Here is an 18433-nt window from a genome sequence, read left to right as displayed (position 1 = left end):
AGACGCCTCCAGTGATGCTGCGGCCGCTTGATAACGTCTGACGCTTGCAGCGTGTCAGGTGTCTTTAGTCTTATAGTAAGACCCCACAACTCCCTACACAATACTTCCTGCATCTTTAAACCTCATTGTGCCAAATACCTACGCTAACCTAACAGTGACTATAAAGCTAGCACTATGGGCAAAAGCTTTTTTCTTACATGTTTTTTTGTTTGTTTTTCTTTTACTTCTAATCACACTGGGGAGGACGTTTAAGTTTTTAATTTATACTATCACCGTCACACGATGGAGCATAAATTATAGGCATAAGAATTGCAGGGAAGTAGCTAAACTGAGCCAAATGCAAAGTACAGCGCACGGCACATGCCAGAAAGTTGCAAGGTATGCACGCCTACGCATCGATGCACACATACAGTACACTGCTCACACACACACACACACACACACACACACACACACACACACGGCAGTTAAGTCTCCCATCCCAGGGATGTTACGAGGAGGTGTTGTGCTTGTCGTTGCGTTAGCTGCTATACGGTCAGTGTTTTTCAGCTCGGGGGGTGACTACGGTCAGTGTTTTTCAGCTCGGGGGGTGACTACGGTCAGTGTTTTTCAGCTCGGGGGGTGACTACGGTCAGTGTTTTTCACCTCGGGGGTGACTACGGTCAGTGTTTTTCACCTCAGGGGTGACAACAAGGGTCAAGGGTCAAGGGTCCTGAGCCCAGAGGGCGACGGTCTTATCTGCAGAGGAGGACAGGAAGGTGAGGTCACGCGTGTGCCACCGACACTGGATCACCTTGTCCGAGTGTTCCCCGGCAACCATCGTCGGCAGCTGCTTGGTCAGGTCACCTGTTGATGGATGATGTCACAGACATGACACGTGTAAGCAGTCTTGATTTTACGTCGACTAAAACTAAGACGAAAGATGTTCGGCGACTGCCTTTTTTAAACGGACGAGAGACTAAATATACTGACAATTTCGTCAACAAATAAAAACTAGACAACAATGTTAGGAAGGGACTAAGTGGACAAGACATCCACTAGAAGTCATTTCACAATTGGTTGCATGCTGAAAATAGCTGATCTACAAGCTCACAACGTGTCGCACTGCGTGTAAAAAAAAAACTAGAAATGCACTCTGTCGAGGTGCCAACTTGCGCCTTGCAAACAAGTAGGCCTTTCATGCATGGTGCTACACTTGTGCTCAAGCAGAGCACGCCTGCAAGTACTGCTACTAACTAATGTCTACTACAACTGCATGTTCAAAATCCTTTAGACCCGGGCTTATATTGACCTTATATACCAACCTTATACCCAGCCGATCCCTTATTGGCCAGTGGACAACACCGACATACATACCCAGCGGATCGCAGTACTTGTGCACTCTGCTTTCTACTAGTGCCTCCATGAAATGTTAGTCTAGTTTTCATTTGTTGACGAAATTGTCAATATATTCAGTCTTAGTTTTAGACATCACAGCTTAGTTTTCATATAGTTTTCATCAGTGAAAAAAAAGGGTAGTCGACGAACACTTTTGGTCATAGTCGACAACATTAACAGCGACCTACCTTACCTTACCTATCCTACCTTACCTATCCTACCTTACCTATCCAGCCAGAATCAGAATCATCTCTATTGTCACATCACAGTTTTACAAGTAAAATAGTGGGTGAAATCATTTTTTTTAAAATTTGAGGTCCCATCGTGTCATTTTTCCCCGAGAAATACAAGAAAGGAAGAAGAGAAGTGGTGGTGGGGTAAGGAGATCTAGGCCCGGAAAAATAAGAAGAAAGTTTGAGCGCTTTTTTACCACAAAAAGTACTGCCCACAAAAAGTACACAGAACGTTTCCCCCGTCACTCTTACCTTGGAATACTGGACTACTCGCCCCGGTGCTTGCCCGTTTTTCCTCCAGTGAGGGGGATAACTTTGTAATATGCTATTGGCTGTTTGTATTCTTTTTGGAAATATATAAAAAGATACTCCTGTGGAAAGGCTATATTATTTTACTTATATTGACCCTATAAACAATTTAGTATTATTTAGTATATGTAAGGTTTTGCCCACTCAAATGGTAGGCCTACCTCGTCAGATAATCCCCACATATCCTACAACAACTTCTGTGAACAGACTTAAATTATAAATAACAGACTTAAATTATATTTGTACTTAGGCTGTTCTGCTCTCATGAAAGTTTATAGTTAGAGAAATTCAAAGTCCAGCCGTCTGCTGTCCAGCCTCTCCCACCAACCCCTCACTGGGGAAAATTCTGGGAGGAAAACAGAAACGGGGCGAGTAGTCTCGTCACTCTTACCTTGCAGGTCGGTGACGATGGCCTTGTTGTCGTAGGAGCCCGTCAGGAGGTAGTCACTCTTACCTTGCAGGTCGGTGACGATGGCCTTGTTGTCGTAGGAGCCCGTCAGGAGGTAGTGCGCCCGCGGCGAGAAGCGCACCGAGCGCACGTCGCTGCCGTGCGGCCGGTAGGTCTGCACGGTTCGAGCCCCGCGGATGTCGTACAGCATACAGCTGCTGTCCTCCTGGCCCGTGGCCAGCAGCCGTCCGCTGGGGTCCACCGCCACGGAGGCCACCGCACTGCCTATGGAGGTGGAGGTGTGGAGAGAGAGAGGGGTTATAGAGCGCCGCAGTCCCGCCCCCTTTCAGAAAAGCGAGTGGCCCAGGAAGTGGAAGCCCCATGCATTCTCCCATCGGCACTTTTAATATAATTTATTTAAAGACAGTTACGCCGCGGACAAAGCCAATTCGGATCGTGACGAATCATGACAATGAACACAATATTTTGGGCCGATCAAATAATTTATAAGACGAAAAACAAAACAAATAGTGTTGTCTCCTGACTTTCTTTTATTCTTTCTAATGATTTGATCGTCCCAAAATATTGTGTTCATTGTCATGATTCGTCACGATCCGAATTGGCTTTGTCCACGGCGTAACCGTCTTTAAATAAATTATATTAAAAGTTCCGATGGGAGAATGCATGGGGCTTCCACTTCCTGGGCCACTCGCTTTCTGAAAGGGGGCGGGGACTGCGGCGCTCTATTACAGCAGTGGTTTTCAACCCCTTTTCATTATGAAATAAGGTCCATTATTTATTCGGCATTTGAGCCACGTATACGGACCACCATTTGTGAGATTTAGTCGCTCAGACCCAAGACAGCCGGCCTCCCCACCGGGAATCGAACCCAGGACCTTCTAGCTGTGAGGCTAGTGCTGTTGTGCTACCGACTCCGCCACCGTGCCCAAAGAACAATAGGATTTTATGGAAGATTCTTAACCCATTCTGACCTGAGATCAGATTCATACAAGGTTTCGATTTTTCAAAAATAGCAGACCTACGAGCTCGTAGCGCGCCACTCGGTGGCGCGCTATGAGCTTGTAGATCTGCTATTTTTCAATAGCTAAAGCATAACATGATGCTTACACCAAAATGGGTTCCCGTTCAGAATGGGTTAATGTATTCTGTTGCTAGTTTGACGATTCAAATCCTTTTTTTTTTAAATAATTTTTATCTCACGATTTTGCAACCCATGTTTTTCTCCTAGTGTCAATTATCGAATGTAATCCTGGGCGCTACACTTCCTCTGCCAAACTGGGCTGGGCAGGGGGAGGTAGTTTAGAGACCAGGATTACTGCATGTTTTTGTGAGAGAACATGTGGGGAGAACATGCAAACTCCACACAGAAATGCCCTTTCGCCAACCGCCTCGGGTATGGGCGTATGGGCACAGTTTTAGACATATGAGGTTTCCACCCGAGAGAGATGATGTAGGGCTTAGTGTTTAAAGATGAGTCATGCAAGTAAAAACAAATAAAAGTAACGACATGGCATTGTTGATTTTGTCGACTTGAATAAACTAAGACGAAAGATGTTCGTCGACTACCTTTTTTCACCGAAGAAAAACGAAGCTATGATGAAAAACTATGGCTAAATATACTGACAATTTCGTCAACAAATAAAAACTAGACAAAAATGTTAGGGAGGGAATAGTGGGGAACAGATCCAGCAGAACTAATATAAGAGAAAAGTCCTTTTATGTTTGGTTGCGCTCCGATAATAGCAGATCTAATCTCACAATGCACAGTGCTGTGATGCGTTGTACATCGTACAGTTTGTACATCGGCTATTTACAGCATGCAACGCAGTGTAAAAGCAGGCATTACGACGCCATCAAGGATCGCAAGCCCGTAATGTATAGATTTAGTCAACTCAAATACTATGAGATTTAAAGGTAAAATGTTTTAAAGGTAAAACATTTCAAAAGAATTGTATTTTCAACAGAAAGGTTCTTTTCTAGCTGGCAACCATTCATTACCTACTTTGAGAATCTGAGGGTACTTCCGACAGACTAATTGAACCAATACTATGTGGTTTTTTTTTGCTTCCTCGTAACGATAGAACTCTGTATAGAGGGTGCTGTATGACAACGTTCCGATTCAACACAATATTTTCCAACATAACTTGTAACTCTTTTGAACTCAAATAACCCAACTCATAATTGTATTTGTTTTGTTTTATTTTTTTTTATTTTTTTGTTATTTATATTGTTTTTGTTATCTGTGCTTAAATTAATATTTTTGTTTCCTACTGTTCATATTATATGTCAAATATACATGGTTGTTTTTTGTATGTCTGTACTCAATTGTTGTTATTTTTTATATTGTTTAATGATGACGATAACTGTGGGGGGAGGGATGGGGTGAGGGAGAAAAAAATAAATATGGTATGTTCAAACTGTACTACACTGTTGAAAACTACTACCAATAAACATATATTAACCCATTCTGACCTGAGATCAGATTCATACGAGGTTTCCACTGGACACACACTGGTCTGATTAACCCATTCTGACCTGAGATCAGATTCTAAAAATGTCAGTCGTTCTTTGATTTTTCAAAAATAGCAGACCTACAAGCTCGTAGCGCGCCACTCGGTGGCGCGCTATGAGCTTGTAGATCTGCTATTTTTCAATATCTAAAGCATAACATGATGCCAACACCAAAATGGGTTCCCGTTCAGAATGGGTTAAAAAATAAAGAATTGTATTGACTATATGACTAAAGTAATGACAGAAGTGCTGCTCCATGGCCTGTGTCCACTGACCTGACCCATGCAGCGTAACGCCCACCACGCGCACGCAGCTGGGCACCCGCAGGTCCCAGAGACGGACCGTCTTGTCCTGGGAGCCCGAGGCGATCATCCAGCCACCCCACGTGTACAGGGAGAGAATGTGACCTAGAGTGACAGGACAAAATGACAACAAAAACACACACACACACACACACACACACACACACACACACACTCTCTCACTGATCCGCTGGGCATGTACTGTATGTGTTGGTGTATGATTTATTTTTGATTGATTGATTGATTGTTTATTTTCGTGTCATGCACACCTTGTGCCCAACCCTCATGGGTTTATAAGACACCATTTCACATTTGCAATTACAGCATGTTTTACAATACATAATTTATGCATTTTACAGCATGTTTACATTACACAATTCATTATATTACACCTCAGATGTATACAGAGTACTCTGTCTTCTTTCCCAAGCTTGACAAATAAAATCTGCTACAACGAAAGTCCCTTTGGCAAAACATATCTCCATTTTTACATAGTCATTTAAATCTAGGAAATCCCCACATATAGAAGACATCTTATTAACCAAAATATCCCTTAAGTCATCTTATTTAGAGCAGTAAAACAGAAAGTGAACTTGTATGCATGCGTGACAGGTACGTTACCAGTGTGTCCACTCAGAGCGTGCAGACCCTGTCCTCTCTGACAGTCAGTAGTGTAGATGTTACATGTACTGTATGTGTTGGTGTGTATGCATGCGTGACAGTTACGTTACCAGTGTGTCCACTGAGAGCGTGCAGACCCTGTCCTCTCTGACAGTCAGTCGTATAGATGTTACATGTACTGTATGTGTTGGTGTATGCATGCGTGACAGTTACGTTACCAGTGTGTCCACTCAGAGCGTGCAGACCCTGTCCTCTCTGACAGTCCGTAGTGTAGATGTTACAGTCTCCCGCTCCAGCGCTGATCAGGATGGAGCCTCCGCTCTCCGGACCCTCCATGAAGGCCAGGTCTCTGACGGTGCCGTCATGCATGCTGAACTCCAGGTCTGGACCTGGACAGTACAGTACCGACGGACGCGTGTTGATTTGGACAGCAAAAACGTTTGATTTTGGTTTCAGTCGTATAGTCTTTTTTGAACACAATTCCATTTAGTCATATTTTTAGTCAACTGAAGAGTTTTCGTTTTTTGTCTACTTGATTGTGAGGTTGATTTGGTCGACAACATTTTATTTTGGAGGTGTCTTGATGGCGTCGCAATGCCTGGTTATAAACTTGGTTGCGTGCGGGAATAGTTCTACTTGATCTCTTCTCAACTAGTCCCTTCCTAACATTATCCACTATCCAGCCACTCTACCCCCGAGCCACTGTCGCCCTGTACTGAACTGTACTATACTGTATTCTTCTGTACTCTGTATTCGTTATTATTGTTATTATTTATTATTACTATTCCCAATAAATAATTTAAATATATTATTATTATTATTATTATTTAAGCTTCTATTGTAAATTATTTAGTGAAGTTAAGACTGTTGAGATCACAGTGTAGCTGTTCCATTTACACTGTGCAATGGCTCCCCCTCGTGACCATGAATGGTAAGTGCACTGGACGTGCTAGGCATGTGCACAACCCCTATAGTGGGGTTCCGTCTCCATGTTAAATTTAGTTGTCATTTACAACTCATGTAAAAGTTTCACTTTCAGTACTAATTTGAAGGTGAGGGTCTATAGAACCATTTTGGTTCGAGTGGCAATCACCAAAATAAAATAAAAATAAAATAAAAATAATAGAATGCTGATTTGTTTATGGATGATACAGAAAGTTAGAACCCTTAGAACCCTGGTTGACCACGTGGATTTAACGAATACAGTGCGAACACATAAAAACTAGACTAAAATGTTAGGGAGGGGGATTAGTGGAGAAGAGATCCAGTAGAACTAAAAGACAAGTCACATTATGTTTGGTTTGCGCTCGGGTGTAAATAACAGATCTACAAGCCTGTAGATTGGCTACATTCAGCATGCAACCAAGTGTAAAATCAGCCATTACGACGCCATCAAAGGCCCACCAAAACAATTGTCTGTCCAGTAAACATTTCAGATGACTAAAATATGAACTAAAATCACCGTCAAAATCAACACTGCCACACCATCAGTAACACACACACACTCAGGGCAGCCTACCTGTACACACACACACACACACACACTCAGGGCAGCCTACCTGTACACACACACACACACTCAGGGCAGCCCACCTGTGGCGTTGCAGTTGTCTGCGTTGAACGGGAGGACCTTGACGTACTTGTCGTTGGAGCCGGTGGCCAGCAGCTGACCACAGTGGCTCCACGCCACGCAGTAGATGGAGCCCTTGTGGTGCTTGTTCCTCCTGAAGCGCACCGCCGGCTGCCTGACCGCTCCCCCAGAACCACTGGACACGCACAGAACAGACAAGATGTTATAGTGATGATAGATACACCGACCCGGCTGTCTGACCGCTCCCCCAGAGCCACTGGACACACACAGAACAGACAAGATGTTATAGTTAAATTACTTTTAACCCATTTAGGCCTGAGGCCGATTCTACAAACGCCTCTAAATCCTGACCTAAGGTTTCTGAAAAACTTCAAATTGCATAATTCCCGGCCTGAGGGGGTAAAACACCAAAAGGGGTTCCCGCCCAGAATGGGTTATGTAAAAGTATCAACGCTGCAATGTATAGAAATATTCTGTCAGGAATCAGGAATTCAAGATTTACAATACCAAAAGTACTCATTATACAGAATGTCCCATTTCACAAGTTTTCAAGAGCATCTTTTGAAAATAGCAGATCGGTAAAATAGCCGATCTGCTATTTTCAAAAGATGTTCTTGTCAATTCTTGTAAATGACTGTAAATAATACAACCTATCTACAAAGTAAAGTTTTCAAATAATTGTAGTGGAGTAAAAGTACAATAGTAAGTACTGTTAAAATTAGTTAATTAGTATATCGTTGCTGGCAACCAGGGATTTGACCTGTTTTAAGTTTTCGCAAGTGAGGTTTATAAAACCTTTTGTAACCTTTTGTAAAGCACAGCTTCATTTACTCTCCTTTTTTTTAATCTGGAAAAAAAAGAGAAAAGATGCTGCATTTGACTAGTACTACTACTTGAATTGTAGTATTTCGATATTAAATCAGTTTGACACATGAGCAAGAGTTGTGCATTTAAAGTGTATCACTTTGGAGATTTTTGTATTGTATTTTACTTTGAGGTGTAATTGTCATGCACGATGTAGCATTGAAGAGTAATTCTTTTCTGCCTCTTGGTCAGTTCCCATTTGAAAAAGAGACTTCGTCTCAATGTGTTTTACTGGTTAAATGAAGGTTAAAAAAAAATAAAAATAAAAAATACTGTACGCCTGTGAGTGGAGAGAGAGACGTTATAAGAATAGCCCAACAGGGCTAATAAGAGATCTCATATACAATACGGTATGTGTAGTCTGTTAGTTCTACCTAGGAGTGAGGGTTTCTGGGTAGGCACAGACGCGCAGGGTCTTGGAGTTGGAGCCCACGGCGTAGAGCGCCCCCGTTGGGTGGAAGGCGACACAGCGCACCGCCTGCGTGTCCTCCAACTGGTTCACCTTCACGAACTGACCTTTGGCCTTCCCTGTCTGGAGAGAGAGAGTGGACAATGACATCTTCTCCAATGATGACTGGGTAGTAGGGGGAATTGTCTAGTTACCTGACCATTCCATTCTGATTCAATGATGACTGGGTAGTAGGGGGAATTATCTAGTTACCTGACCGTTCCATTCTGATTCAATAATGACTGGGTAGTAGGGGGAATGTCTAGTTACCTGACCATTCCATTCTGATTCAATGATGACTGGGTAGTAGGGGGAAATATCTAGTTACCTGACCATTCCATTCTGATTCAATGATGACTGGGTAGTAGGGGAAATGTCTAGTTACCTGACCATTCCATTCTGATTCAATGATGACTGGGTAGTAGGGGAAAATGTCTAGTTACCTGACCATTCACATGCTTAATACTAAGCATGTGTTGTATGGAGCATGTGTTCAAATTGTATGGAGAATATAGGTTGCTACCTTCAGGAAGGAGATATGGTGTACCAGCATACAATAAGGTCAGACTAAAGAGGTCCTTTGTCTACCAGTCGACCTTGAGGCTTAATCAGGAGATGTGGTAGCCACAGGATAATCTAAGCGGTGGATATTGCTCATGTCTTTATGTATGTAAATTGTCCTGTTCTTTGTGTTTGTATATGTGTTCTGCATACTTGGCTGCTGTGTTGCAAGACAAATTTCAGTGTGAACTGACAATAAAGTACTATATCATATCATATCATCGAGTGGCATATCGAGTGGCAAAGCAACAGGCAAAGTGAGTTTAATTGTCTAATGCAATCAGACAGGACTTTTCTGTTTGGATGTATATGGGCTGTCGAGGCCAGAAAGTAGTGTTTTGCCACTCAGTGGGCGTTCCTGCATAACTTCCGGGTTTGATGATGATGTCACGCGCATACCCTCTATTACCGACACATCACAATGCATCTCGGTTACAATGCATGATTTATTTCCGTCTCACTGTGTGACAAATAAATGCTTTCCAACGATCCATAATGAAAACAGATTAATTTACTTCCATTATCAATTTTATTACACTACAAACGAATATTATTAAGAAGCTTTCTTTAAAATAAAAATGAATTCTGTACCAACAAAAAACTAATTGCGAACGCAGTGATTGCGAACGCAGTCAGCACTTACTATGAGACCTAGCAGATCATGTCTGTCTGTCTGTCTGTCTGTCTGTGTGTGTGTGTCCCCTTTGTGCCCATATTATGGAGCGAGTGATTTGTTTGTGATTGATGCAACACACTCCATATTTGGACGTATAGCTGCTTTGGGGACTCCTTATATGGTTATGGCTAAGTTAAAAACTTAACTTAAAAATAACTTAACTTAAACATGTACGAGCTGCGTTCGCTTCCCGCGTTTGCGCGTCTTACTGGTTATAAAAGGTTAGTCCGCAACGTCCCCTGACCCTACAGCATCTGAATGGGAGAACACTGAATGCTCAACAGTAACAAATATAACGAGTCACAAGATGAATGCTATTTGAGCCAGGTGTGTATTGGAATTGATTCTATGAGTATATTGGTTTTGTACCTCTTGTGTTATGCTCCGTGTAGCGGAGCGGGGAGATTCATCTTGAACCGCTGGAGAAGTAGCCTTGATTTTCTCGGCACTAGGAAACGGAGAAAAAAAAGTTAGTAATCTCTCTATTTAGTGATATAGGCGCGACGACAACGCACCAGTTTTCTCAAGTCATAATATTTCTACATACCGTACGTACGTACCTCTGGCTGACGGGGGATTCGTCGAGGGACTGCATGCCAGCAGGTTGTCTTCCGGGATTGGAGGAGACGGAGTCTGGGGTGGAGGTGGTGACGGGGTGGTTGGTGTTGGGGGTGGAGGTGGTGGTGGTGACGGGGTGGTTGGTGTTGGGGGTGGAGGTGGAGGAGGAGGTGGTGACGGGGTGGTTGGTGTTGGGGGTGGAGGTGGAGGAGGAGGAGGTGGTGACGGGGTGGTTGGTGTTGGGGGTGGAGGTGGAGGAGGAGGAGGTGGTGCTGAGCGGTTTGACCGCTCCATTCCACTGCGGGCCGAGGCCCGGGGTCCCCTCCAGGTCTATCCCGTTGCCCATGTTCATCTCCTCCAGCTTCTGGATGGATCTGCGGACGCACAACCAGTGGTGGAGAAAAGTACTAAAAAATTTACTCAACGATCCCTCTGCGATTTTTCAAATTTAGCAGAGCTACAAGCTCATAGTACTCATAGCACTCTGTGCCACGTACGCTACGATCTTGTAGCTCTGTTTTTGAAAAAATCGTGACAATGTGGCGCAAATCATTCAATATTATATTCTTCCACAGCAAACGTTTTTTAACTCAAATCTTTGCGTCTGGGAGGTCCGTCAAAGCTGCAATATAGAAATACTACAGTATGTTACACGTGAATGTCCGGGAATTCAAAATGTACTTGAAAGTTAAAGTACAAAAGTATTGGCATCAAAATGTACAGTTTAAAGTAGCAAAAGTAAAAAAGTACTCATTATTGCAGAATGTCCAATTTCAAGTTTTCCAAAAAAGAAATCGCGCCTGTGTGTGTGTGTGAGGGGCGGAGTCGGTCGGACCAACGGTTGTCCAGAAACGTTCCAAAAAGGCCTCTGCCCGGGCTCTGGACTGGGCCCCCCATGGTCCATATATGGAGCTGTCACCTGTTCTGATGTCATTCTGACGTCTGCATAGACTCCATATTTGGACATGCCTGACAAAGAACTCCTTAATAATACAGTATGGGCATAAAAGGGACACAGACATAATATCTCGGTGGGGGCATTCATTTCCAACTTGCATCGTTCCAAGTAGGCCAGTGCCCAACGGGCACCGCTGTAGAGGCCCCACGTGCACCGCTCTAGTATGACGTAAATGCTCTATTCATTGTAAACAGAAGGGAATTTAATGTTTGTGTAAGACGAAAATCTACACGAATAGCTGAATATAGGAAAATCTATTAGATTTGGTTAGCCGTTTGTTAACCCATTCTGAACGGGAATCCATTTTGGAGTTAGCATCATGTTATGCTTTAGCTATTGAAAAATAGCAGATCTACAAGCTCATAGCGCACCACCGAGTGGCGCGCTACGAGCTTGTAGGTCTGCTATTTTTGAAAAATCGAAGAACGACTGACATTTTTTAGAATCTGATCTCAGGTCAGAATGGGTTAATCAGACCAGTGTGTGTCCAGTGGAAACCTCGTATGAATCTGATCTCAGGTCAGAATGGGTTAACATCCGGTAATTTTTTTCCCTTGAAAAAGGCTCCCGAGGCTCAAATAGGCAGGGCACATGAATGTATTGATTTCCAACTGACGTGGGCAGTAAAAGTGTTACGATTATCGTTTGCTTTCTTTTTGCGTGTGTGTGTCACATGACTGACTTGTTGAGGAAGGTCTCGGTGAGGTTGTGTTGGGCGTCGCCGGCGGCCCCATGAGGCCCCGCCTCCTGTGGCTTGACTCCTCCCTCCAGCAGCATCTGCTGGTAGAGCTGTCTCTGCTGCTGCTTCTGCTCCAGATGCTGCTGGACGCGAAGCCGCTGCCGCTGATACTCCTGGTACTGCTCTGAAGAGTCACGCTGCTACAGGGGGCCGACCGCACGCACACACGCACGCACGCATATACACACACACGCGCACACACACGCACACATATACACACACACACACGCACGCACGCACGCACGCACACACGCACGCACGCACGCATATACACACACACGCGCACACACACGCACACATATACGCAAGCAAGCACGCACGCACGCACACACACATATACACACACACACACACGCGCACGCACGCACGCACACATATACACACACACACGCACGCACACACGCACGCACGCACACACACACACACACACACGTGTTCATTTTGTCGACTAAAACTGATGAAAAATGTTTGTCGACTACCTTTATTCTCTTTTTTTTAATATATTTTTTATCCCACGATTTTGTAACCCATTTTTCACCCCTGTGTCAATCATCTAATGTGATCCTGGGCTCTACACACCCTCCGCCAACCTAGGGAGAGCAACGGACTTAACTCATGCTCCCTTCATGCCCGAGTGTCCAAGTTGCTCCTTTACACCTGACAGGGGGAGTTTCCCTGGTTGGACGTAGCGCGTTTATTCTCTGACAAAACTCAAACCCTAACCCTGGCCCAAAATACATTTTACTCAACGATCAAGTTATCAACTGCAGATTTGGTAAAAGTAGACTAAAATCTTATGGTATTTAGTCAATTAAAATTTGACTAAAACTAAAACTATAGACTAAACCTGGAATGTAATTTATTCAAAAGACTAAATGACTAAAACTAAATCACAGTCAGTCATTCTCATGTCTTTGGTTTCTTAGATCAGTCTTTCTTGAATGAAGAAGAATGTGATTAAGATTAAGTTAGATTTATTTATACAAATTGTTTTAGTTTTCCTGGTATCCTATAGTTTAAATGTGCAGAATGTTATTTAGATAGCATGTTGTTTAGAACGTGCAATATCATCCCTGATCCAGCAGGGAGCGCCTGATGAAGAGGAAAGGAACTGGTCGGAATAACATCCAGGGAAACTCTCCCCCCTGTCAGGTGAAAAGAAGCAGCTTGGACTCCTCATGCATAGAAGGAAGCATGAGGTCAGTCCGCTGCCCCCCCCCCCCCCCCCAGGTTGGCAGAGGAAGTGTAGCGTCCAGGATTACATTAGATAATTAACACTGGGTGAAAAAATGGGTTACAAAATTGTAAAAATCTTTAAAAAAATAAAAGCAGATGCTCTTAATCCAGTGCGATTTACAGTAAGCATAACACATGGTAATACATCAAATACATAGACAATATTAGACATACAGTAATCATTACCTCGTCCCTGTCTGTGCTACAGGGTGGCCCCCCATCTTTTCCAGGGGCCAGGGGGGTGCGTGTGGCGTCGGGGCTCTCCAGACCTTGCGGGTGTTTCCTAAACACAGGAAGAAAAGTATAATAATACAAATACAAAGATTTTAATCTATAAATTGTTTACTGGTTGGCCTACAGATATTAAAGAAGTCCACTAGAGGCATCTGCTGCTCCGAATATACGTTTTCAGTTGCAGACATTATTTACTTCCAGTGAAACGTCTCACTTGTTGTGAGGTGAGAAGTAGTGGCTGGAGAAACGACATGTGACATGCCATGTGAGCATCATGTCAATGAACGAGTTCACTGAAGTCTTTGGCCCCAAGCACTGACCAAACGAGAGTCCATTCTAGGTGATTTAAGGCCTTTGTAAGTGCATTAAAAAAGAAAAAAAAAACTAGATAAAGTGCCCCTTGGGGCACAGGTCTCCACCAGGGCAGGTCAGGTTGTTGCCTCCTGGTGGCGCTATAATAGGCTAATGTGAAAAGGGTGCCATTTATTCTTACGCCTTGGATGGCAATTGGATGATTTGAGGCATTTTGTTCCAAAAATGTGTTTTGTAAAAATCCACCTGTTGGTGGCGCTATAACAGGCCAATGTGAAAAGGGTGGGATATATTCCTCAGCCTAGTAGGACAGTCTGTGAAAGATTCCACGTAAATTGCATGCTGCGTTCATGATTTGAGGCTTTTTGGTCAAAACGGGCCAATCCTGCAAACTTTGAAAGCCAATTAGGATGGAATATGAAATATCGGACGGATCCGTCTTGAATCGATACCTAGGGTGCCGATTCATTATAATACAATTCTGAGAGTCAACGATTGTAGCGATTTGATATTACAATGTTTTAGTTACTTTGCTTATTTATACTAGAACATTTAAAAACAAATAGACAATATAAACCATGAAACGTTAAATCATACACTTGAATGCATCCAGATAACAAATAAATATAATAAAGAAATAAATGTGGCATTAAAAATCTCCTGCCCCTATTTATTACGTAATCTGTACAGCAGCCGTTCTCCATTGCTGTCGGTAGCCTGCTGTGTCGGCAGATTGTTGTGACGTACTAAAGAAAGGACAGACAGTACAACAACCCACTGTGCATGCTGTAACTGTAACTCATCAAACCCCCATCCAGGACCTCAACAAGACCAGCTCATTCCCCCCCTGATGTCCCACATGATGTCGCTCATCATGGGAATAATTACAACACGGTACAGGTACAAGGAAACAAACGATATGACAGCCGTAAAGGCTGTTTCAGAATAGTTTCCATGTCTTCAAATTCAAGAAGGAGTTTTCTGCTGTCTGTTTCACAAACAAGCAGGTGTTCTCCACAAGGAACGTACCGGTAATTGGATTTGCCCACAGTCCCTTCTACAAGAGTGTGTGTGTGTGTGTGTGTGTGTGTGTGTGTGTGTGTGTGTGTGTGTCTGTCTGGTCAATGGTCAATTAATGCCTTGGGAAAGCCTACAGCAACTCCATAACTCCATAACATAACATGTGGAAGTCAAACACCTACTACAGCCTCAAAACCACAACCAGCTTGTATAACACGTAGGTCAAGCTGGTTCTACTGTATGGGGCCGAGTGCAGGTGAATAGTCAATTTGCGACAAGAACAAAGTCAGCCCATTATTCCACAATGGCTGCTTGTGAAAGATCTGTCTCACATTCTGGCCCACAATAAAATATCAAATAAGGAACTCTATATATAAAGACTGGCTGCCCGAAACGTGATCTCAGATCTCGAACGCTGCCGTCTAAAAATGGTGCGGTCGGTCGCACACTAAAGAATGCCTCAGAGCAGATCGCCAAAGTGAACACCAGACCGGACACCACTGCTGGGTCTCTAGTGAGGTGAGACACGACTGGTTGGTCAATGAATTAACCCATTCTGACCTGAGATCAGATTCATACGAGGTTTCCACTAGGACACACACTGGTCTGATTAACCCATTCTGACCTGAGATCAGATTCTAAAAATGTTAGTCGTTCTTCGATTTTTCAAAAATAACAGACCTACAAGCTCGTAGCGCGCCACTCGGTGGCGCGCTACGAGCTTGTAGATCTGCTATTTTTCAATAGCTAAAGCATAACATGATGCTAACACCAAAATGGGTTCCCGTTCAGAATGGGTTAACAGACCTATGATATACACTGTATAGATCTGTTAATTTAATTTGGTATAATATACAGTATGAAGTTAACAAAAGGTATAAAACCAAGACCAGGTCGCAACATGTCTGGATTATAAATTACCTTAGACGGCGAGCACGGCGGCGTTTCTCAGCACCTTCCAACCCGTCCAGCCTAGCCTCCGCGCTGGACAGCTGTGTAAGAACGTTGGCCATTTTCTTATCGACTGCCGAAACAGCTATTCGTGTTTCCGACAGCTCCGTCCGAATGTCCCTGAAATGTCTCGCTAGGTCCTCGGAGAGCTTTCGGAGAAGTCCATGAATCGCGGCGCTAGCTGTGGGCTCGACTAGCGAGTCATCCGGGGATTTTGGAGAAGTCTGTCCGCCGGCCTTGGAGTTAGCATCGGCCCCAAAGCCTAGGCCTAACGACTCATCAGTTGTGTTCCCGGCATTCTGCATTTTGTTTGTGGGTACGATGAGTAAAATAAATGTTAACTAACTTGTGACTCCAGTAAACAAATAACATGGATGTCAATGGTTTAAAGCTAAATGAAACGACAATGGTGCCGGAGCCTCCGAGCCATCAAGCAGCCATCATCCTCGCGAGGTCCATCCACCTCTACGGAAGCCCTTTTCAGTCTTTTGTGCTTCAGAGATTCAGAAAAGAATCGGTTGCCATTTCTCCTCTTACTTAAGGTGGGTAGCATTTCATCTGCATCGATCGTGACATCAAGGCGATGCCAAGAAAAGCTCCAGGAGATCCGAGGCAAACTATACACACATCTCGGCTTACCTTCCTACAGTCGTTCTGACTCAGAGTTAGAGCAGGGTTTCTCAAAGTTTCTCAAAGCCTCAGAATGCTTTGATAATATTTGGAATTGATCAATGTCACTTCAGTTTAACTTGGATTAGATCCTCTATACTTAGTAAAACAGATCTGAGTTAGTTAACCCATTCTGGACGGCAACCCCTTTGTGAAAAATAACAGATCTACACGCAAATCTTTGAATATATTCTTTCAGAACGAACGTTTTTAACTCAAATCTTTGCTTCTGGGGGGGTCCCTGGAACATCATATTTTCAGATGGGGGCCCGCGGTCAAATATTATAGATAATTCTGGGGGTCTTTGACATGAAAAGAGTTGAGCACCCACTGACATAGAAACATAGGTTACGGTACATATTCACGTTGAGAACCACTGAGTTAGAGGAGTTTACACTGAACTGAACTACCCTATCAGTGTGTGTGTGTGTGTGTGTGTGTGTGTGTGTGTGTGTGTGTGTGTGTGTGCTAGGCTGCTCAACAGTGACACCTTAGGTTACCCAGCGTATTTCCGTACTCAAGCAGACATACAGTATTACAGTATGTACATATGGACAGCCATGAAGCACAGCTCAACAAAAAAAAAGAAAATCCTGATGAACATCGTGTCAATCAAAATATTTTTTTACTCCCGATTTTGTCCAGCATCTGGATGAGAGATTGGATGATTTTATGGGATCATAATCTCCTAAAAATAACCACTTAAACCCTATACCCATCATGGACCAGGGCTGTGATGACGAGGTGCTTAGAATAGCTTATTGTGTTTCATCATGTGGTTCAATCTTGTGGATTGTTTTGATAGTTTGGTAAAGCTCTTTGTAACCTTGGAAAACCCAAGCATAGTTCATACATCATACTGTACATTCTAAATTAACCCATTCTGACCTGAGATCAGATTCATACGAGGTTTCCACTGGACACACACTGGTCTGATTAACCCATTCTGACCTGAGATCAGATTCTAAAAATGTCAGTCGTTCTTCGATTCTTCAAAAATAGCAGACCTACAAGCTCGTAGCGCGCCACTCGGTGGCGCGCTATGAGCTTGTAGATCTGCTATTTTTCAATAGCTAAAGCATAACATGATGCCAACACCAAAATGGGTTCCCGTTCAGAATGGGTTAAGTTACAATCCTGTCCATTCAGTGCAGAGAGACGAGTGACTTCAGCAGGGGAGAGATTTAATTGCGGCTAAAGAGCTAAAGCAGTTACTGGATTAGCAGCATATAGAGTATTATAGACATTAACATTGGGGATTAATAGCAAAGGATACAGATGAACTTGCTTAAGGCTGTTCAGTACAGGTACAGAAGGAATTCAACATTATTCTGATAAGATTTGTGCTCAGTTTATTTGACCACCAGATGGCGTACCTTATAAAATCCATGTATGTATGTATGTATGTATGTATTTGGTTAAAATGGGTAGGGTTTAAAAAAAGGCAAGAGCTTGCTCTGGTGCACTGGCCTAAAAGTGGGTCCTTAAAAACTGCCAAAACTTCTGAAATGTATGTATGTAGGTATGTATGTGTGTAGTATTTAAAAGGGGGGCTTTTTTGTAAAAAGCCCAGCCCACCATACCTTAATTTATTTAAAACTACTCCAAAATAGGGTTACCAGTGAAGGGCAAAATGCCTATTCACTGGGGACTATGCAAGGCAGAGGCGTCCACCCCCCTGAGTCCAAGTTAGGCTAGACCGCATACCTAATAAACCTTATAAAATCCATGTATGTATGTATGTATGTATTTGTTTAAAATGGGTAGGGTTAAAAAAAAAAAGAGGCAAAAGCATGCTCTGTTGCACTGGCCTTAAAAACTGCTTCCATGTATGTATGTATGTATGTATGTATG

At 43.3% G+C, this 18433-nt stretch overlaps 1 protein-coding gene across 1 annotated transcript in view; it reads right to left on the bottom strand.

Annotated features, from left to right (window-relative positions):
• Positions 1 to 703: 703 nt before the first annotated feature.
• The window catches only part of LOC308319579 (WD repeat-containing protein 47-like), a gene marked incomplete at its 3' end in the record, with an annotated part of 34309 nt that continues 16579 nt past the window's right edge, over positions 704 to 18433 (bottom strand). The window contains exons 8-17 of the mRNA XM_080769681.1: positions 13580 to 13676; positions 12101 to 12297; positions 10463 to 10834; positions 10272 to 10350; positions 8592 to 8749; positions 7356 to 7528; positions 5981 to 6151; positions 5111 to 5246; positions 2374 to 2588; positions 704 to 846 (exon numbers count right to left, since the gene is read on the bottom strand). Coding sequence (XP_080625807.1) covers positions 704 to 846; positions 2374 to 2588; positions 5111 to 5246; positions 5981 to 6151; positions 7356 to 7528; positions 8592 to 8749; positions 10272 to 10350; positions 10463 to 10834; positions 12101 to 12297; positions 13580 to 13676 — 1741 coding nt within the window. The remainder of the gene's footprint in view (positions 847 to 2373; positions 2589 to 5110; positions 5247 to 5980; positions 6152 to 7355; positions 7529 to 8591; positions 8750 to 10271; positions 10351 to 10462; positions 10835 to 12100; positions 12298 to 13579; positions 13677 to 18433) is intronic.

Source organism: Protomyctophum bolini (genome assembly GCF_963924005.1).
Source record: "Protomyctophum bolini genome assembly, chromosome: 8".
Lineage (NCBI taxonomy): Eukaryota > Metazoa > Chordata > Actinopteri > Myctophiformes > Myctophidae > Protomyctophum > Protomyctophum bolini.
This window is presented reverse-complemented; position numbering and strand designations above follow the sequence as displayed.